Source organism: Phascolarctos cinereus, unplaced genomic scaffold, assembly GCF_003287225.1.
Source record: "Phascolarctos cinereus isolate Bilbo 61053 unplaced genomic scaffold, phaCin_HiC Scaffold_4;HRSCAF=312, whole genome shotgun sequence".
Taxonomy (NCBI): Eukaryota; Metazoa; Chordata; class Mammalia; order Diprotodontia; family Phascolarctidae; genus Phascolarctos; species Phascolarctos cinereus.
Window position 1 is genome coordinate 374,955,089 of NW_027555847.1, and position 19,885 is coordinate 374,974,973.

Genomic DNA, 19,885 nt, shown 5'->3' on the forward strand with positions numbered 1-19,885 from the left:
AATCTATATGGAGATTCTGAGAGTCTGCCTGACTTTTGTTGAGCCCAGCAAGCCCACCAGGATAATCAGGAGGGTTGCATTGGAAGAGGTGGGGCTCCAGGAGATGTTGCTATTGCTTTGAGCAGGGAGAGCGGGAATATTTTCTCTCCTGAAGATGCACCTAACTGGACTTTCTTTTTAAAATGACTCATTTGTGCAATGGGTATGGATCACTTTGGTGGCCTTATTTTTCCTTCCAATTTACCCTCTTCATGAAAAAGATATATATTTTTGGCCAGTGATAATGGAATAAATCTCTTCCATTCTCTGTGACTCAGTTTCCTCATTTGAAAACTGCCTCTTAAGAGGGCTGAATGAATGTCTGTAAGGTTTTTGTAAATTTCTGGGAAATCCCACCTTCCTTGATAAGTCTAGCCCATATTAGATAACTCCTTCTCCAATTCTTTTCATGCTTCCTGAAGTTGACACACAAGAAACTTCTGACTATCAACCTGTTCTTGAATTGCTCATGTTACATATTTCAGCTCTTCATTATATGTTATCTATCATTTCATGCTTATGTGTCTTTTTTTCCTTCCCAATTTCTGCTCCTAGCTCCTAATGGGCCGCGCCCATGCTGTTTTTACCCCCCCAAGTCTCCCCTCCCCCACCCCAGTGATTAACCCAGTGCTGGGCACATAGTAGGTTCTTAGAATATGAGCTCTTTGAGAATGGAGATTGTTTCATTCTTTATTTTTGTATCCTCAGTGCCTAGCACAAAGCCTGGCTCACAGTTGGTGCTTAATAAATACTTGCTGATTGATTATACAAGCTTAACTAATTAAATTGAGCTCTTTAAGAATAAAATCTAATTCTAAAAACCATTTTTTTCATTGAGCAACATGGTATGTTACAAAGAGCTCTCAACTTCTTGAAAGAGAGTCAGTGAATGCTAGAGCTCAGAACTTCCTGAGACATGATAAATGCTAACGTCAACTGCAATGACCTTTAATGCTATGTTTGAGGTATGGGGAAAGTCTGCCGCTGCTAAGGGTAGATGGGATGATGACGAGGATCATGAATTACAGATTAGGGAGAGAAGGTACAACTACTCGTCTCCTTTTTTGGTTCTTGTTACCTTTATTAAGGAGAATTATCTTTAGGCTGAGAAATATAGCACATAAATAGATAATGGGGAATTGAAACCCAAGATAAGTGAGGAGATTAAAAAAAAAAGCTTGGCACAATCCTCAATAACTTCAAATCAACATCAAATCTTGGACAATTACATACCAGGCTACTGAAAGAACTTATGATTGTTTCTGACTGCTGAGCCACTGTGGTGAATTTGTGGTATACCAGAGAGGGGATGAAGGACTCAGGACAAGCAAACATCCAGGGTTACAAAACTGTTAAATAAAAAACCCCCGATAAAGAATAACTGGATTGCAATAGACATTTGGCATGGTCTAACAAGACTGTGTACAAGATAGAGAAGTGAGATAATAAAGAGAATCCAGAACTAGTACGATAACTGGATTTAATGAATAGTAATTAATGGACTGATGTTGACTTATGAGTTTTCTAGTGGGGTATATAAAGGTGCTTCCCTTGAACCTAGTCTGTTAAAAAAAAAGTGTCATTAATGGGAAAAGGACCCACATGTACAAAAATATACATAGCAGCTCTTTTTGTGGTGGCAAAGAATTGGAAATTGAGAGGATGCCCATCAATTGGGGAATGGCTGAGCAAGTTGTGGTATATGAATGTAATGGAATACTATTGTGCTATAAGAAATGATGAACAGGCTGACTTCAGAAAAACCTGGAAAGACTTATATGGTCTGATGCTGAGTGAAGTGAGCAGAACCAAGAGGACTTTGTACACAATAGCAGCCATGTTATGCAATGACTAAGAATGTTAAACTGAACCCTTCTCAGCATTACAAGGATCTAAGACATCTTTATAGGCCTCAGGATGTAAAATGCTGTCCACATCCAAAGAAAGAACTATGAAAGTCGAATTGCTCTCACTTATTTTTATCTTCTGTTGAGTTTTGTTTCATCTTTCTGATGGTTCCTCCTATTGGTTTTAATTTTTACTTACAACTTCACTAATGTGAAAATATGTTTAATGGGTATGTAAATGTAAAGCATATGTCAGATTGTGCGCCATCTTGAGGAGGGTGGGGGGGAGAAAAAGGGAGAAAAATTTTCAACTCAAAAGCACGTGGAAAAAAAATTTTTTTAAATAAAAATTTAAAAAAAGTGTCATTAAGTAGGTTAAAGGTATAGATAGTATGCTATTAAATTTGTCATGACAGGTATCATTAGATGATGGAATAAGTATCCAAAGGTGTAGATGAGTTAGTACAGGGCTTCTTAAACTCTTTCCACTTGCAACCCACAGTTTAAGAAGCACTGAGCTAGAACACTGGACCAGATCGAAGAAGATGAAATGAAATAGGGATAAATGCAAAGTCTTAAACAACGATTAAAAAAATCAATCGTAAAAGTCCCAGGATTGAGGACATGGAACTAGACCACAATTAACATAGAATTACTTAATGGTTTTAATACACTAAAAACTCAACATGAGTCAGCAGTGTGACATAGCGGCCAAAAATGCTAATAGAATCTTAAGTTAAATAAACAGGATGGTATTCAGAATAACAGAATAACAGGTGCTTCTCTTAATGTAGTCCAAGTTCACATCAGTTTTCTAGGCTGCCATATAACAATGCTTACTAATACTGAATTTGTGGTCCACTAAAGCCCTCAGATCTTTTTTTCAAAGTATAATCTACCCATTCCTTCCCCATCCTATGCTTATGAATACTCCATATACTTGTGAAGTTTATATTTTTAACCCAAGTAGAAAATTTTACATCTATCCCTACTGAAATTCATCTTAACTAGATTAAGCTTTGTATTTTAATCTGGCTTAGAATTTTTTTCTATCTTGCCTCTCACTGCAAAACTGATAAGAATACAATCTTTGACTTTATCCAAATTACTGATAAAAATGTAAAACAGCTCAAGGCCAAACATTTCACTGGAAACTTCCTGCCAAGCTGACATTGAACCATTAATTAATATTCTTAGTCTGATCTTTCAACCAGTTGCAAATTCATCTAATTGCATTACTATTTAATATTCTCTTCATCTTTTCCACAAGAATGATTATATTTTATTAAAGGCTTTCCCAAAATCTAGGCTAGTTTAGAAACTCCGTCAAAGACAGAAATAAAGTATGTCCTCCTCTTGATAAATTCATGTAAGTTCTTCGTAATCACCACTTCTTTTACTTGATGTTTACTATCTCTTAATGATTCATTCTAGAATTTTTCCAGGAATCAAAGTCAAACTCTGTGTTCTATAGTTTGTACACTGTTCTCTCTTTTTTGAGAACTGATCACTCCTGAGGCACTTCGCCCATTTTCTAGTTGCTTTTGTTTTTCAAATCCTGTGACAGTGAGGGACACAGCAATCAAATCCCCTACTTTTTTCAGTCTGGAGGATGTAGCTCACCTGGTCCAGGTGAACTGAATTCATCAAGGGCAACTAAATAATTCCCTTGTTTTACTTAGGGCAGCTAGGTGGCATAGTGGATAAGGCTGGGCCCTGGAGTCAGTAGGAACTAAGTTCAAATCCAGTCTCAGACACTTACTAGCTATGTGACTTCTGGTGGGCAAGTCACTAACTCTATTTGCCTCAGTTTCCTCATCTGTAAAATGAGCTGGAAATGGAAAACCACCCTAGTATCTCTGTCAAGAAAACCCCAAATGGGGTCACAAAGAGTTGGACACAGCTGACTGACTAAACAACCAGGCTAGTAATTTAAATGACTCCCTGGGAGACAAGTTCAAGTAGGGGCTGGAACCCATGGTGCATCGCTGTGGGACTGACACTACCTTTGTCAGCCACATCTTCTTTTCCTTTCCCTTTCTCTAACCTCTTTCACCAGATACCATCTTTTCTCTTTCTCACTTCCCCCTTCCCTATTTCTCCTCTAATCTTTTCTTTTCCATCTAAGCTCCTTGAGGGTGGAAATTGTTTTATTCTTTCTCCATGACCCCAGCACAGTGCCACAAATAAAGCAAATGCTTAATCAGTTTTCGCTGACTGACTTTCCCACCTTTTCTCTCCAATTTTCCTTTCCTCCCTATTTATCCTTGCTTTTCTTCTTTTCCTTCTTATTTCTTCTTTCTCCCTTTCCTCTTCACCTACATCCTATTTTCTCTCTATCCCTTTCTTTCTGCTTCTACTTCTTTTTCCTCACTGACCTCTCTCTCTTCATCTACATCTTATTTCCTTTCCAATTTTTCTTTCTTCCTTCTTCTAGGCCCCTGCCTATGCTTCTTATTAAACCTGTTTCTTCTACCTAGCTCAGCACAGCCCCACTGGGAATCATAACAGCCATGAAAGCAGATGAATTCCAGCTCACAAAATGTCAGAGCTGGAAAGAACTTGAGAGAGAGGTCATTAAATCCAATTTGTGACAGAAAGAGAATTCCCTCTATATTAGTGCTGATAAGTGGCCATCCAGCCTTTGCTGAGGTCCAAGTTCTTATGTCTTTGCTAGGACAAAAGGGGAAGGAGGCAAGATGAACATTTGTCTACAAAGTACTGAATTCACTATATGTAGGAGAATTGGGGGGTGGAGAACAGAAGAATATCATTCTCTTAAAACAGGAAGAAAGGTGAGCTTACCGGAAAGAATCAAAGGTATTGGCAGCCCAAATATCAGTACCCAACATGTCCATAGAGTTGTCTTTGTTGCCGTTCTAAAAGAGAAGACAGAAATAGAGAAGGAAGTCATTATTCTGAGATATGAAGTGTGATAACAGACCAGTTACATTCACCCCTTTAGGGGACAATCCCTAACATATCACCTGCCAAGGTTCTATGGCATACATTTCTGTCTTTCAGAAAACTGGAATGTCATCATTAGAATGGAGGCTTCGAAAGCATCTAATGTAATCCAGCCCTGCAGAAGAACACCCTCTCCAACATCTGGGACAAGTAGCCACCTGATTTCCACTTGAAAAGCTCCAGCAAAAAGGAAGTAACTACCTGTCAAGGTAGCCCATTCCACTTTGGGGTGGTTAGCTGGTGGTAAGTTTTTTTCCTTGTGTCAAGGTGAAATTGGCTTCCCTGCATTTTCCCTCCACTGGTAACAGTTCTACCCTCTATAGCCAAACAGAACACAGCTTATCCCTTCAATGTTTGCGTCCCTTTCAAAAACTTGAAGACAGCCGTGTTCCTTCAACAGATCCTCCTATGTCATTGTCTCTAGTACCTTCCTGATCGTGACCATATGGATCTTTTGGATGTATGCTGGTTTTTTTAATGTCACTCCTAAACTGTGATGCTCAGAATGGATCTTTCCACCAGAGGTGACAAGAAAAAGGAAATTGTTTCTATACCAGAATTATCTCCATCTAAAACCAGAATGCTGCCAAGTCTGATGTACTTTATGTGTCATCTTCAGAGGTAGTGCAATGAATTATTTTTTAAAATTTGTATTTAGAGGGACATGCAGTAAATATAGAAATTATATCACCTCATCACTGTGGGCTGTGACCAGCCCCATATCTATATTCCACAGGACTTCTGTAGTAGACAAAGCACACAGCAGGAACTCACCCAAAATTGCTGACTATTAGGTCCTGATGTGAATATCTAGCATCCTTGGGTAGGTGGCTATCTGCAAGGCTGGTATAATCTCTGCTACAAGAGGCTGATATTTTGGGTTTCCTGTTAACTTTTCCCCAATATTACAATTTCTAGTTTCTCAATGACATGAATCAATGGATTCTTTCCACTTCTACCAGGACCTCAATTCAATAATTAATCTCTCTCTTCTCTAGTATGTCACTTTCTCTTCCACAAATAAGCATGCTTGGATTTCCCAACATTAAAGAAAAATCAAACAAATACCTTCTCTTGATCCTATTATCTTCTCTACCTACTTTCTGGTCTCTTTCCTTCTGCTGCCCAACTCCAAGAACAAGTTATCTACAGTCAATGTCTCCAATTATATGTTCATTCATTTTTGAACCACCAGGAGTTTGGCTTCCAGATCCAATGAATTCTCTCTTCCCAAACTCCATGATCTTTTCTCAGGTTTCCTTCCTGACTTCTCTGCAGCATTTGATACTGGTGACTGTCCATCCTTAAAATTCATTGTACTTTCCTTGTTCTCTGATCCTAACTATTGGGATCTTCTACTGTCTGCTGTGGAGGTCCTTTTGATCTCTGTTCCCAGTCCTATGTTCCTCTCTCTCTACATTTTTATCCTTGGTGAGTTGAGTTTAACCATCACCTCCATGCCAATGGCACAGGTAGATGGCTCAGTGAACAGAGCTCTAGGCCTGGAGTCAGGAAGATTTGAGTTCAAATCTGGCTTCAGACACTCACTGGTTGTGTGACCCTGGGCAAGTCACTTAACATCTTTACCTCAGCTCCTCATCTATAAAATGAGCCGGAGAAGGAAATCACAAACCACTCTAGTATCTTCACCAAGAAAATCCCAAATGTGGTCACAAAAAGTCAAACGTGACTGAAATGACTAAACAACAACAAAGGTCCCTTCCAGGTCTAAAATACTCTCTAACCCTATAATGTTGATATTCTCATTTATTCCTGCCATCTACCCTCTCTGTCACCACATGACCCCATTGTACAGAGAAAGAGCATTGGGTTTGCCAGTAGAGGAACCTAGGTTCTACAATTACCACCTGTGTGACTTTGGAATGATTCACTTCAATTACCTTGATTTCAGTTTTTCATCTTTAAAATTATTAAGTAAAATTTTCAATCTTTAAAATGAGGTGACAGGGTCTCTTCCAGCTCTAAAAGCCTGTGATCTTTGATGACCACCTCATGTGGTCTCTCAGATTCACCTGTTCCTATCCAGGCCCAATGCCATCCCAATTTAGGTCTCTTTTCCTCCCATTTTTCTTCTTCCCTTTTTCTTTCCCAATAAGTTGTAAATACAGCTTATTTGACCACTTGTCCTCTACTATCTCTCCTCCTCCAAACCATTCCACCAACAGAATAGTAATATCTAGAACATTACTTTTATTATGTTGCTCCTTTGCTGAAGATGCTACCCCATTTCCTTCACTATCTACTTAGAGCTCTACTGTCTTAGTTCTCCAGACCTTCCTTCTTTATTCCAAGATTTCAACATCTGATCCAATTTCCCACAACTCTGCAACATTCAGCCTCTCTGTGAGAGCAGATTCAGGCTCTTTCCAACTATACTAGCCTGCAATGATCTCTTTTTCCCACCTAGGAAATCTTACCGAATTTCTAGCCAATACCCACAAGCTTTTATATTTGTCCTGACTTGTGATTTCACTGGTATAGGGAATTCCTCAGTTAGGAAACTCCTTCTATCAATGCAGATGTTCTAGAGCTTTCAGTCTGATGGTTTTGCCAGGGGCACTGAGAGGTGTAAGTTACTTTCCAAGAGTCAGTCATACAGCCAGCATATTTCAGCATAGGACTTCAGCCCTGATCTTTCCAGATTTCCTACAATACGTCTTACCCTAGAGCTTAGCATTTAATTACTCTCTAAGACAATTCAACAAGCATTCATGGAGTGCCTATTAAGTGCCAAGCACTGTACTAAGCACTACAGGGGATGCAAAAATAACTAAAAAACAGTCCCTCCCTTGATATTATTTATAAAGCAAAGATATTACTCCTTGAAGGCAATGAATATATTTTCCTCTTATATTTTATTCATTTAATAAACAGCTCAGAGAACTTATAGCTTTTCACAGCCTGATTCCCACCTACCTTTCCAGCCTTATTATAAATCATTCTCCTTCACTTTCCAGTCCAGACAAACTGGCCTTCCTTTCTGTTCCCAACAAAGGAACAACACCACCACATATGGTATTATGTCCCATCTCTGTGCCTTTCCACACAGAATGCACTCATTTTTTGTCTCCACTTATGAGAATCTCTAACCTCCTTTATACCACACTCTGCACGAAGCCTTTCCTGACCCCTCCCCCCACCCTCTCAGATGCTAACACATCCCCTTGAAATTCTCTCATTTGCTTTTGAACATATTTTATATGTCCTTATATTTGTACATGTTATTTCTCTGACAGAATGTAAGCTCCTTGAGGGCAGGGACCATTTCATTTTGGGAACTGATCAATTGCTATAAGACCAATGCTAGACCAATCAATTAGTCAGTATTTATTAAGCACCTACTATATGCCCAAGTTACTTAATAAACACTTCCCTGTATCCCCAGCACAGAGAAGAGAGGTAATGTTTGGTGCAGCTGAGGACTGCTGGACTGGGAGGCAGAACTCAAACAGATGTCCAGGTTCCATCATTAATCGGATGACTTTGGTCAAGTCACTTAATTTTACAGTTTCCTCAACTGAAAAACCAGAGATAATAATATCAGAAATCTCTACCCTCACTTAATTATTGTAAGGATCAAATGAAATAATGTATGTAAAGTACTTTGAAAACCTCAAACTGCTATATAAAAATGAGTGATTATTTAGGAAATACTTTCAAATTAACTAATTAGGTCCTCCATCAGACAGTTCTCCTTGTCTTACTTGTCATGAATACAAGCCCTACTCAATTATCATCTCTGTGATCGAGAGAATTTGGAAGGCCCTATCCTTACACTATCTAAGCACTGTACCGTCCCTCTTTATAACATAATTCTAGCATTTCTACTTTAGTCACGAGCAAGATTCATCCGAAGGTCTCTCTCTCTCTAGCCTTGGCCACAAACAACATCTGAGAGCTGAGAGAAGCCCACATCGAGCAGGCAGGATAAAAATAGCAAAGTGAAAACAACTTTTACCCTAGGATGGGAGCTCATCAACTCTGTTCTCTGATGTCACTTTCGATGACCTGCTGACCTGAACCCCTTACTTGTCCAGACCTGTCTAGCTCACTTGTGTACCTAGATTCCTAGTCCTGGCTCCCCTAGACAGCCACTCCATGCCCTGATGTCACACCAACATATTTCAGGATCAGAAGGAGAAGATGAGAAAAACCGCAACACTGAGCTCTCAAATAACATCCACAGAGAAGTAGAAGAATCTCAGAGGTCTCCAAATGCAGCTCCCTCATTTTAGAGATGAGAAAACCAAGGTCATACAGATTTAGTAAATAATAGTTTAACCATCTCTCCTACTGTAGTTCTGCATGGAAGCCACATAATTGTTTCTTCCCTCCTTCCTTCTTTTTTTCTTTTCTTCTTTGGTACCTCAGCTTGAAATGTTCCCTCCCTCCTTGAATTTTCTTAGAGCACTTTGATTGAATCACTCCTTTCTCCCCATCATATGTGACCCTGTATTATAATTATTTGTACTCATGTCACACCCCCTTAGTAGACTGTCAGATCCTGGGGGCAGGAACTGTTTTTTTGTGTTGTTTTTAAATTTTCTGCCTCTCTCTAACTAGCACAATGCCTTTTACATATCAGGTGACTCATACATGTTTGCTAAATTGAATTATGCTGTCCCATCTCTAAGTCCATCAGCCTACAGTCATTCCAGTGTTCCACTGTACAGGTTTTCTCTACAACCATCATCACACCTAGCTTATTTCCCATAATCCTCTATGCTTGTCACCATTAATACATTGCTTTCTTCTTCACGGAAAGGGACCCTGTCTTCTGTTTCTCATGTAGCCCCCTCCGCACAGTGCTAGGACCCAGGAATGCTTGCCAGCTAATTAAATTGGCTCTACTTTGTAATCAGAAGGCTATGCAGGGTTGCTGGACCCAACTGCAGCAGGGGGTGACAAGTCCACAGCCAAGCCTGAGATTGAAAAATAAGCCATAACAATATATCAGGATGTCGCTCAAGGGCAATGAAGAAAGACAGGGACATAAATCTTCAGCTTTCACCTCAGGGGGAGAAACCTTGGCTGTTCCTCCTGTGCTGGCAGGCAGAGAGAAGAGAGGATCCCAGGAAGTTCAATGTCACCTCACTGGAGGATCTGAGAGCATATATATCCCCAAGAGCTGACAGAGATGCCACAACCCCAACCAGGCAAGTGCTTAACAAATACTGAAGACAAACAGAGGAATGCGACTTACACCAAGGCAGCACGTCCAACAAGGGACCTTAAACTCTTTTTGGCCTGGAGACCCCCTGAGTGAGCCAAGCGACCGTGACCACTGGCAGAAAAAAAAATGCAAAACAAATAGGAATGGTTGACTGAGCCCCCTTCTTCTGTACCCCCTTCCAAAAATATTTGTGGCTTTTGTAACAGGTGGGCCTTGAGTTACACAGCAGATGTATTCCTGGAAAGGTATATATAGAGAGAGAGTTCTGTTTTAATTGCATAGAAAGACACAGGCATTACTGTGGTTTCCTACACAGAGACATTCGGACATTACGAATGCCTCCTGCACATTTAACTCTAAGGCACGAAGTACAAGTGTTTCCAGAACAGTGACTTCCAGATCCCAAGGCATTATTTCAGTTTCCTAACAGGAACACGCGTACCTGACTAGTATTTCCTATCCAGTGACCCCAGGACATTGCTGTTGTATGCAGGTATTAACACTCGGGCATTGTTTTAGTTTCAATATATAAGGTATTATTACTGTTATTACTATTTCTTGTGCTGTAACATCCAGATAGCATTGCAGTTTCCATTGCATGGAAGATACATCTTCCTGAGTTCAAATATGGCCTCAGATACTTACTAGCTGTGTGACCCTGGGCAATTCATTTAACCCGGTTTGCCTCAGTTTCCTCATTTATAAAATTATTTAGGAGAAGGAAACGGCAAATCGCTCAGTATCTTTCCAAGAAAACCCCAAAAGGGGTCATAGTCAGACACGACTGGAAAAATGACTGAAAAACAACAAAATGACTATCCACCTGGATATTGCCGTTATATCCAGTGCAGTAATACCTGGACTTCGTGGTAGCTTCCTGCATGATAACACCTAGTCATTGCTACTGTACCTGACCTAGCCATACATTATTGTAATTTCCTGTATAGTAACACCCAGAAGTTGCTGTTGCTATTCGTAGAGTAACACCTACACTGTTGCTTTGTTGGCGTTGGTGTTCAGTAGTTTTTCAGTCATATCGACTCTGCGTGACCCCATTCAGGGTTTTCTTGGCAAAGATATGGAGTGGTTTGCCATTTCCTTCTCCAGTCCATTTTATAGATGAGGAAACTGAGGCAAACAAGGTTAAGTGACTGATCCAGGGTCATATAGCTACTGTCTGAGGCCAGATTTTAACTCCTATGTACTATGGCGCCACCAATTTGCCCTGTAACACCTAGACACATGGGCTTTATCTATTTCTAATACTATTACTATTTCTAATACTAATACTACTATCTATTTCCAATACTGCAACATTTGGATATAACTACAGTTTTCTATGGAGTAATAACTGGACATCACTGATGTTTCCAGCATAGTAACACTCAGATATCACTATGATTTCCCAAATGGTAACCTCTGGAGATTGCTGTTGTCTATTTGCCAAACAGTAGCTAGGGAATTTTTTTTTTAAATCAGGCACTTTGTCCTAATTAGTGAATAACTCAGGACCAATCACTTAACCTCTCCATGTCTATCCATAAACAGGTTGTTTTTGCTCTTACTGCTCAAAAGGGTTGATGTAATAACAGATTTTTTAAAAAGTGCTAAGGACTCCCTGAAGAAAGGTGTTATACAGGTCAAACCTCCTTCCTGATAATATCATTATAATAAACATCTTTGTGTTGCAAAACATTGTCAAGTCCTAGTTAATGACCTGCTTATAGAAGCCATATTTGACCCAACAATGTTCCAATACAAGAAAAAAATTTTAGATAAAGTCTTCCAAAAAAAAATTATAGACAGTTTTCAGGGCCTTCATTCTTCAGGGTCTCAGCCCATGGGATCAAAGATACTACAGCTAGAAGGGATAATCTCTTCATTTTACAGATTAGGAAACAGAGTACTAGATTAGAGGAAATGACTTATCCAGGGTCACAAAACTAGTGAGTAGATAAATTAGGATTCAAATCCAAGTCCTTTCCACCACAGCACAGTCAAGATGGAAAAGCTTCCTCTCACCTAAGAAGTGTTTCACCATTCTGCCTGCTCATTGCCAAGGCTAATGCCCCAAGTGCCATCTATACCCTCTGGGACTCAGCCATGATAGTCCATTATTGCTGAAATTAGAACTGGAAAACCTGCAACCCAGAAGCTTCAAATATCCTATGGTCTACCTCAGCATATGGAGATGGCCTTTTACCAGCCTCTAGATGCTCTCTGCTCCCCACCACCTCCATGCTACAGAAACCACTCAAGTTCAACTTCAAGGGGAAAATATTAGAAACACTCTTTCTTCTCCCGTTCCACCCATCAAAAAACCTATATAGATTGCAAGGCCCAGGTTCTATCAGTACCTCCACCATGAAATGATGCTCGATGACTCTGCTTCCCTGAACTCCTAGAGAAGTGGTGTCAAATTCAAATAGCAATGGGCAGAGGGTGAGGGGGGCGGTCACTAAAATGCACATAAGGATCCCTGCAGGCTACACATTGACTCAGAAAACCACATTTTAATATTATGTTCCACTGTATTTTTATTTGACTTTATTATTAGATTTTAATCTGGTTGGGGGTGAGGCGGGGATGTCGACACTCTTGCAGTGTCTGACACCCCTGTCCTACAGTATTTACAGACTGTACCAGAGTTCAATCTTGTTTTATCTGGTTCTCTGTTTCACGTTACTTTTCTCTCCTCAGCTTCTCTAAAGCCATCTTCTCCTTCTCCTACATTCCCCCACAGAAGAGTTCCCATCGTTTGGCACAGAACTGGTGTTTAATAATCACAATAACAGCTAATATTTATATAGAAACTATTTTGTGTCAGGAACTGTGCTAAGTGATTTATATGGATATGATGAAGTAGAAAGTGAGCTGGATTTGGCAGAGGGCAGGGGGATCCTGGTTCTGCTACTTACCACCTGCATCGCCAACGCAATTTACCTCTCAGGACTCAGTTTCCTCACTTGTAAATGGAGGAGGCTGGATGAGATGACCACTAAGATCTCTTCTAGGTCTGACTTTATGATCCTGTCATCCTATCATCACAAGGTAGGGTGACATCAGTCAGTCAGTCAACGAACATTTATGTATTAAGCACATACTATGTGCTAGGCATTGTGCCAAGTACTAGGGATACAAAGAAAGGTAAAATGCAGTCCCTGCCCTCAAGGAGCTAACAGTCTAATGAAGAGACAACAAGCAAATAACTACGTACAAACAAACTATATACAAGATAAAGCGGAAATAATCAACAGAGAGATGGGGAGAGGTTTCCTAGAGAAAGGTGGATTTTAGGTGAAACTTGAAGAAGCCAGGGAATCCAGAAAGCAGAGATGAGAAGGGACAGCATTCCACTATGGGGAACAACTACTGAAAATACTTGGAGTTGGGAGGTATATGACCTTGGACAGGTCACTTCCCTTCTCTGGGACTCAGTTTCCTCATCTGTACAATGAGAGAGGGTGGAATACATGGATGATAGGGCTTCTGCAAGTTCTAGCTTTCTAGACTCAAAGACAAGCAGTGTAGCAGGCAAAACTGTGCTGAGAGTGTCCCACAAACAGGACCTAGAAGCTGTGAAGTTCTTTTCATCTCTATCAGAAGTGACAACAAGAAAACTCTAATCTTGGTTCTCCAGGATTGTGCCCTTCTAAGAGAAAATTTCCTGGGGTAACGTGCTCTTCTGACTCCTTCAGGCCCCCAGTCGTTTCCTATTTTCTTTCTCTAATTAAGACAGATTAGGGAGAGGTGGGAAGCGATGGCTGCAGCCAGAGCTAGTTGTACTTCCCAAGCAATCCCTGACCCTGTAAAACACTCTCTCTTTGCTAATTAGGTTTGTTTGTTTGGTTTTCAGTGTGACCTGTATTTGTATTCATTCCGGACTGTGACAGGAGAGGCTGAGGCTGGCAGTCTGCCCTGTTTGCTGCTGCTGATAAAAAGTGGTCACACAGTTACTCTGGCTGCCTCTTTTCCCGACTCCCACTCAGGATAGGCAAAGACACCCTTGTGGTCTAACCAGCTCCTGGTAGATGGAAGAGGCATCGGGTGGAGGGCAAAAAGCATTACAGGTGGTGTCAAGAAGACCCAGGCTTGAATGCTGCCCAGACACTTACTAGCTGTGTAACCCAGGTCAGGGCACAGCACATCTCCAGGCCTCAGTCTGCTCATATCTAAATTAGGGAGTTGGACACAATGACCTCTAAAGTCCCTTCTAGCTCTGAATCTATGATCCCAAGTAAGGCTCTTAATGTTGTGGAATGCCTGACACCCGAATTTGGTTGTTGTTCAGTCGTTTCAGTTGTGTTTGACTCTTCATGACCCCATTTGGGGTTTTCTTGGCAATGATACTGGAGTGGTTTGCCATTTCCTTCTCCAGCTCATTTTACAGATAAGGAAACTGAGGCCAACAGGGTTAAGTGACTTGTCCAGGGTCATACAGCTAGTAAGTGTCTGAGGCCAGATTTGAAATGACCAAGATGGAGTCTTCTTGACTCCAGGTCTGATGCTCTATCCACTTCACCATGTAACTGCCCTGAGCTTGGGACCACCTCTCAAATCCCTACTCATCTATAAAGGCCCAGATCAAGTCCTGTAAAACCTTCCAAACCACCTCAGACCAGAGACCCTTCCCCTAATGCCCTCGCCAAAGTCCATCCCATTCATTCTGTATTTAGTGTTCAATGCCTCCTGTGGGTGGCTATTTTTTATACATGTGTAAGTGGTCCATTTTGTCTCCCAACTATCTTAAATACTCCTCAAGGGCAGAGGCTGTGGTAACAAGTACCCATCAAACCTAAGATGATTTTTAGTGCACAATGAGAGTTTCATAGATTTTATTCAATAGAGTGATTAGTTCCTTAGCTTCTCTTGTGCTAGCTATAAAATTCTCCCTGTTTGTGATCTAGGGAGCACCTGCCTTCCTTTATCCTTCCTAGCATCTCAGTGATTCTTGTTTGCCATAGGGAAAGAGTGCCGAATCTGGAGTCATGCGATTTGAGTTCAAATGCTAACTCTGCTACTTACCACCTGGACAAACATATCTCTTCTATAAGATCAAAATTTAAAGCCAGAAGGGAATTTATTTTTTTTTTCTTTTTAGGCGATTGGGGTTAAGTGACTTGCCCAGGGTCACACAGCTAGTAAGTGGCAAGTATTTGGTCTGAGGCCAGATTTGAACTCAGGTTCTCCTGACTTCAGGGCCAGTGCTCTATCCACTGTGCTACCTAGCTGCCCTGAGAAGAGAATTTAGAGGTCACTGAGTCCAACCATCTCATTTTACAGAAAAGGAAACAGAGGCAATACAGCTACTAGGTAGCTTGCCTAGAGGCCATGCAGTTATTAAGTGTATGAGGTGGGATTTGAAACCAGGTGTTCCACACCAAAGGCCAGAACTTTATCCACTATTCCACACTGCTTCTAATACCCTGTCTGGAATTTCCTTTGTGGCTTATCAGACTCTGCCTTCTGCTACATTTCTATGGGCCCATGCCATGTCCCCACTAGTAAGTAGACTATAAGATCCCTGAGGGTAATATTTGGGTAATTTTTTTCATCTCTGTATTTCCAGCCCCTAGCATAGTGCTTTGAACATAGTAGCCACTCAATAAATGTTTGTGAATTCAAGAGAAAAGAATGATCTCTCATAAAAGCAAATAAACCCAAAAGCTTTTATGTTCCAGGCACTGTGCTAAGCACTTTACAAATATTATCTCATTTGAACCTCACAACAATTCTAAGAGGTAGGTACATTACTAGCCCTTTTTAACATCAGAAAAAACTGAGGCAGACAGAGGTTTAAGTGACTTGCCCAGGGCCACATGGCTTGTAAGTACCTGAAGCTGGATTTAAACTAAGGTCTTCCTGACTCCAGGCCCAACCCTCTATCCACTAGCTGCCTTAAATCGGCTCCATTGGCCAGCATGCACACAGTTATTCAAGAATGGTCTGGAATCTATACTCGCTGCCCTTTCTCTCTACTTTTCACCCCTTTCCCCTATCCTCCAAGCCTTATCCCATCCCACATGGTACCTGCCTGCAATATGACAGGAGTCTATTGGTTAAGAATGCAAAAGCTTGGCAACTTTGGCCAAAACTCATCCCCCGGGGCACTCTCTGCAAACTCGGCTGCAGTATTATTGGCAGGGGGCAAGGACTTGTCTTGCCAGGGTGGCTGGCTGCCCTGATATCAGTTTGGCCTTGTTTTCTCCTAAGTGGGAAATAATTCCCTAATAGGCTTTCTTACCTTCTACTTTCTGTCTCTGCTTTAATCTAGCCTTCATACAACTGCCAAAGTAATATTCCTTATGCATAAATCTGGTCATGGAACACCTTTGCTTAAAAATCTTTACTGGCTCCCTATTGACTACAGAGTAAATCAATCAATCATCAACCAATAGGCATTTATTAAGCACTATATACCAGGCACTGTAAGAAGTGCCGGGGCTACAAAGAAAGGCAAAAACCTACCTGAAAATAAACAAAAAACCAGTTCTTCCCCTCAAGAAGCTGACATCCTAACAGGTGAAACAACATGTGTATTTCTCACAAAGTCCTGCCTCACAGCCATCAGATTGGCAAAAATGATTTAAAAAGGCGAGGGGTGGGGGAGGAACAGTTGTTTGAGGGGCTGTGGAAAAACAGGCACACTAATGAACTGCTGGTAGAGTTATGAATTCATTCAGCCATTCTGGAAAGCAGTTTGGAGCTATGCTCCAAAAGTCACTATATTGGGCATACATATTCTTTGGCCCAACAATATCACTACTAGTCCTATACCCAAAACAGACTAAAGAAAGAGGCAAAGGATCCATATGTACAAAAATATTGATAGCAGCTCTTTCTACAGTACCAAAAACCCCCAAACAAACAAAAACAGAAAATGAAAGAGTCCATATCTATTAGGGAATGGCTTAACAAATTATGGTATATTAATATGATGAAATATCTTTGCACCACAAGAAATGTGAAATGGACAGCTTCAGAGAGAACTGGAAAGACATGGATGAACTGATTCAGAGTAAAGTGAAAAAGAACCAGGACAACAATTTATACAATAACAACATTATAAAAAAAAACATCTGTAAAAGACTTGAGAACTCTAATCAATGCAATGATCAACCATGATTCCTAAAGACCTAAGATGAAGTGTGCTACATAACCTCCTGGGAGAGAGAGATGAAGGACTCAAAATGCAGTAAGAGACATAATTTTTGATACAGCCAATGTCAGAATTTGCTTTGCTTGACTATGCATATCTGTTACCTTTAGCACAATGCCAACATGTTATCGTCCAATTGTTTGGTCATGTCCGATTCTCCATGACCATAGCATATCAATACTGTCCATGGAGTTTTCTTGGAAAAGATAGGAGTGATTTGCCATGTCCTTGTCCAGTGGATTAAGGCAAACAGAAGTAAAGTGACTTGCCTACAGCCACATAGCTAGTGAGTGTCTGAGGCTGGATTTGAACTTAGGTCTTCCTGATTCTAAGATCCAGGGCTCTATCCACTGAGTCACCTAGCTGCCCCAATTAAGGTACTTAAATGTTTATTGATAGATCGTTTGTGAAGCTTTTCTTTTTTATTCAGTTGGGGATGGGGTGGGAAGGAGAAAAAATAAATAAAATTTAATTTAATTTAATTTAAAACAAATTTATTAGTGATTTGGAGCACATTTTTTCCCATGGATATTGACAGCATGGATTTCTTCCTTTGAAAATTGCCTGTTCATATCCCTTGCCCACTTTTCATTTGGGAAACAAGACTTATTCTTATAAATTTGAACCAGTTCCTTATATAATTTGAATTAGCCAACTAGAATGTGAACTCCTTGAGTACAGGGTCCTGTTTTTGCCTTTCTTTGCATTCCAACCCCTTAGCACAGCACACAGAATTAATTCCTTGTTGACTGACTCAGTTTGAATTCCCCAGTATCAATCCCCAGCTCACCTGACCAAGCACTTCCGCAGTCCCACTCTGAATAGGTAGCTTCAACACCACTGTAATAATGTAGCTAACATTTTCATGGGGCTTTACAAATGTATTGTCTCATTTCACCCTGACAACAAGCCTTTGAGGTAGGTGCCTGTGTGTGCTCTAGGATAAAATACAAACTCCACAGCTTGGCATTTAAAGCCCTCCACAACCAGGCTCCAGCCTGTCTTTCCAGACTTATTTCAAACTACTCTCCTTCAGGCACTATATGTTCCAGACTAATTGGCCGATTAGCTATTCCTCGAGCTTGGCATTCCATCCTCCATCTCCATGCAGGCAGACAGGCTATTCTCTCACGCCTAGAATAGAGCCTCTCCTCATCTCCCCCTCTCAGAATCCTTAGTTTCCTCTGCCCCCACCACCATCTTTATCATCATCATAGCTACTATTTATATAGCCTTTACAGTGTGCCAGGAACTGTGCTTAAGCCCTTTACAATTATCTCATTTGATTCTCACAACAACCCTGGAAAGTAGGTGCTATTATTCATCTTCATTTTATACATGAGGAAACTGAGGCAAAAAGGGGTGAAGTGACTTGCTCAGGGTCACATAGCTAGTAAATATCTGTGGCTAGATTTGAACTCAAGTCTTCCTGACTCCAGGCCTATCACTCTATCCACTATGCCACCTAGCTACCCCAAGGCACAGCTCAGGTGCCACCTCCTGCTGGAAGCCTTTCTGATCTCAATAGATACTATGTTGTCTCTCCTCAAATTCTCTCATATTTACTTAGTATTTATTTATGTTCTGTATCTCCCAGTGAAATGTAACCTTGAGGTCAGGGACTATTTAATTTTTGTCTTTTTATTGCAGGGCAAAGGGATACATACTGACAGTGCAGCTAAATGGCCTTCTCACCCACAAATGTCACTCCAACCCACCCCATTTCCACTCTTTCTGAAGGGGCTGCCCCTGGTGCTTAGAAGGTACCTTCTCACCTCTGCCTCTTAGAATTCCTAGCTTCTTCCTTCAAGGCTCAACTCAAGCACCATTGTATGCCTGATGCCTTTCCTGACTCCATGAGCTGCTAAGGCCTCCCCCATCAAACTGTCTTATATCTATTTTGTGTGTATAGTGGGTATGTATAAATATATATGTGTATGTATACATAAATTCATGATTATATCTATGTATACATATGTATGTGTGTGTGCATGCACTATACACATACATACCTCTTCTAGCTAGACTGTCAGTTCTTACAGTCTCACTAGAGGCAGCTGGTTTACACAGTGAATAGAGCCCTGGGCCTAGAGTCAACAAGACCTGAGTTCAAGCCCAGTCTCAGACACTTATTTGGGGTGGGGGGAAACCTTAATCTCTGCCTCAGTTTCCTCAATTGTAAAATAGGGATAATAACAGCACCCACTTCTAAGGTTGTTATGAGGAGCAAATGAGATAAGATTTGCAAAGCACAAGCACAGTGCCTGGCACACAGCAGCTGCTTGTCACCTCCCTTCTCGAGGTCAAGGACTCTTTCTTTTTTGTCTTACTATCCCCAGTACCTAGCACGATGCCCTGTACAATAGTAGGCACTTGGTAAGTGCTTGCTGAATTTACCTGGTATATAATTAAATAGGTTACAATATATATAAATTACAAAATAATATATTCTATAATAAACTCCACAATAATATATATGTATAATATACAATAATACATGCATCATATATTTTATATATATATATATATATATATATGATACATAATTAAATAACAAACTGAATAGTGTAAATGCTAGAGGAGTTCAGAGGAAGGACACATCAATGTGGGTTTTAATGGTTAAAAAGAGGATAGCCTAAAGAGCCCTAAAAATGAATTGTTGGGTTTTTTTTAAGCCTT

At 40.6% G+C, this 19,885-nt stretch overlaps 1 protein-coding gene across 7 annotated transcripts in view; it reads right to left on the minus strand.

Annotated features, from left to right (window-relative positions):
• The window catches only part of CTIF (cap binding complex dependent translation initiation factor), a 479,887-nt gene that overhangs the window by 313,758 nt on the left and 146,244 nt on the right, over positions 1-19,885 (minus strand). For all 7 annotated transcript variants that reach the window (XM_078153268.1, XM_078153267.1, XM_078153266.1 and 4 more), the window contains one exon: positions 4,692-4,765. In XM_078153268.1, the coding sequence (XP_078009394.1) occupies positions 4,692-4,765 (74 nt within the window). The remainder of the gene's footprint in view (positions 1-4,691; positions 4,766-19,885) is intronic.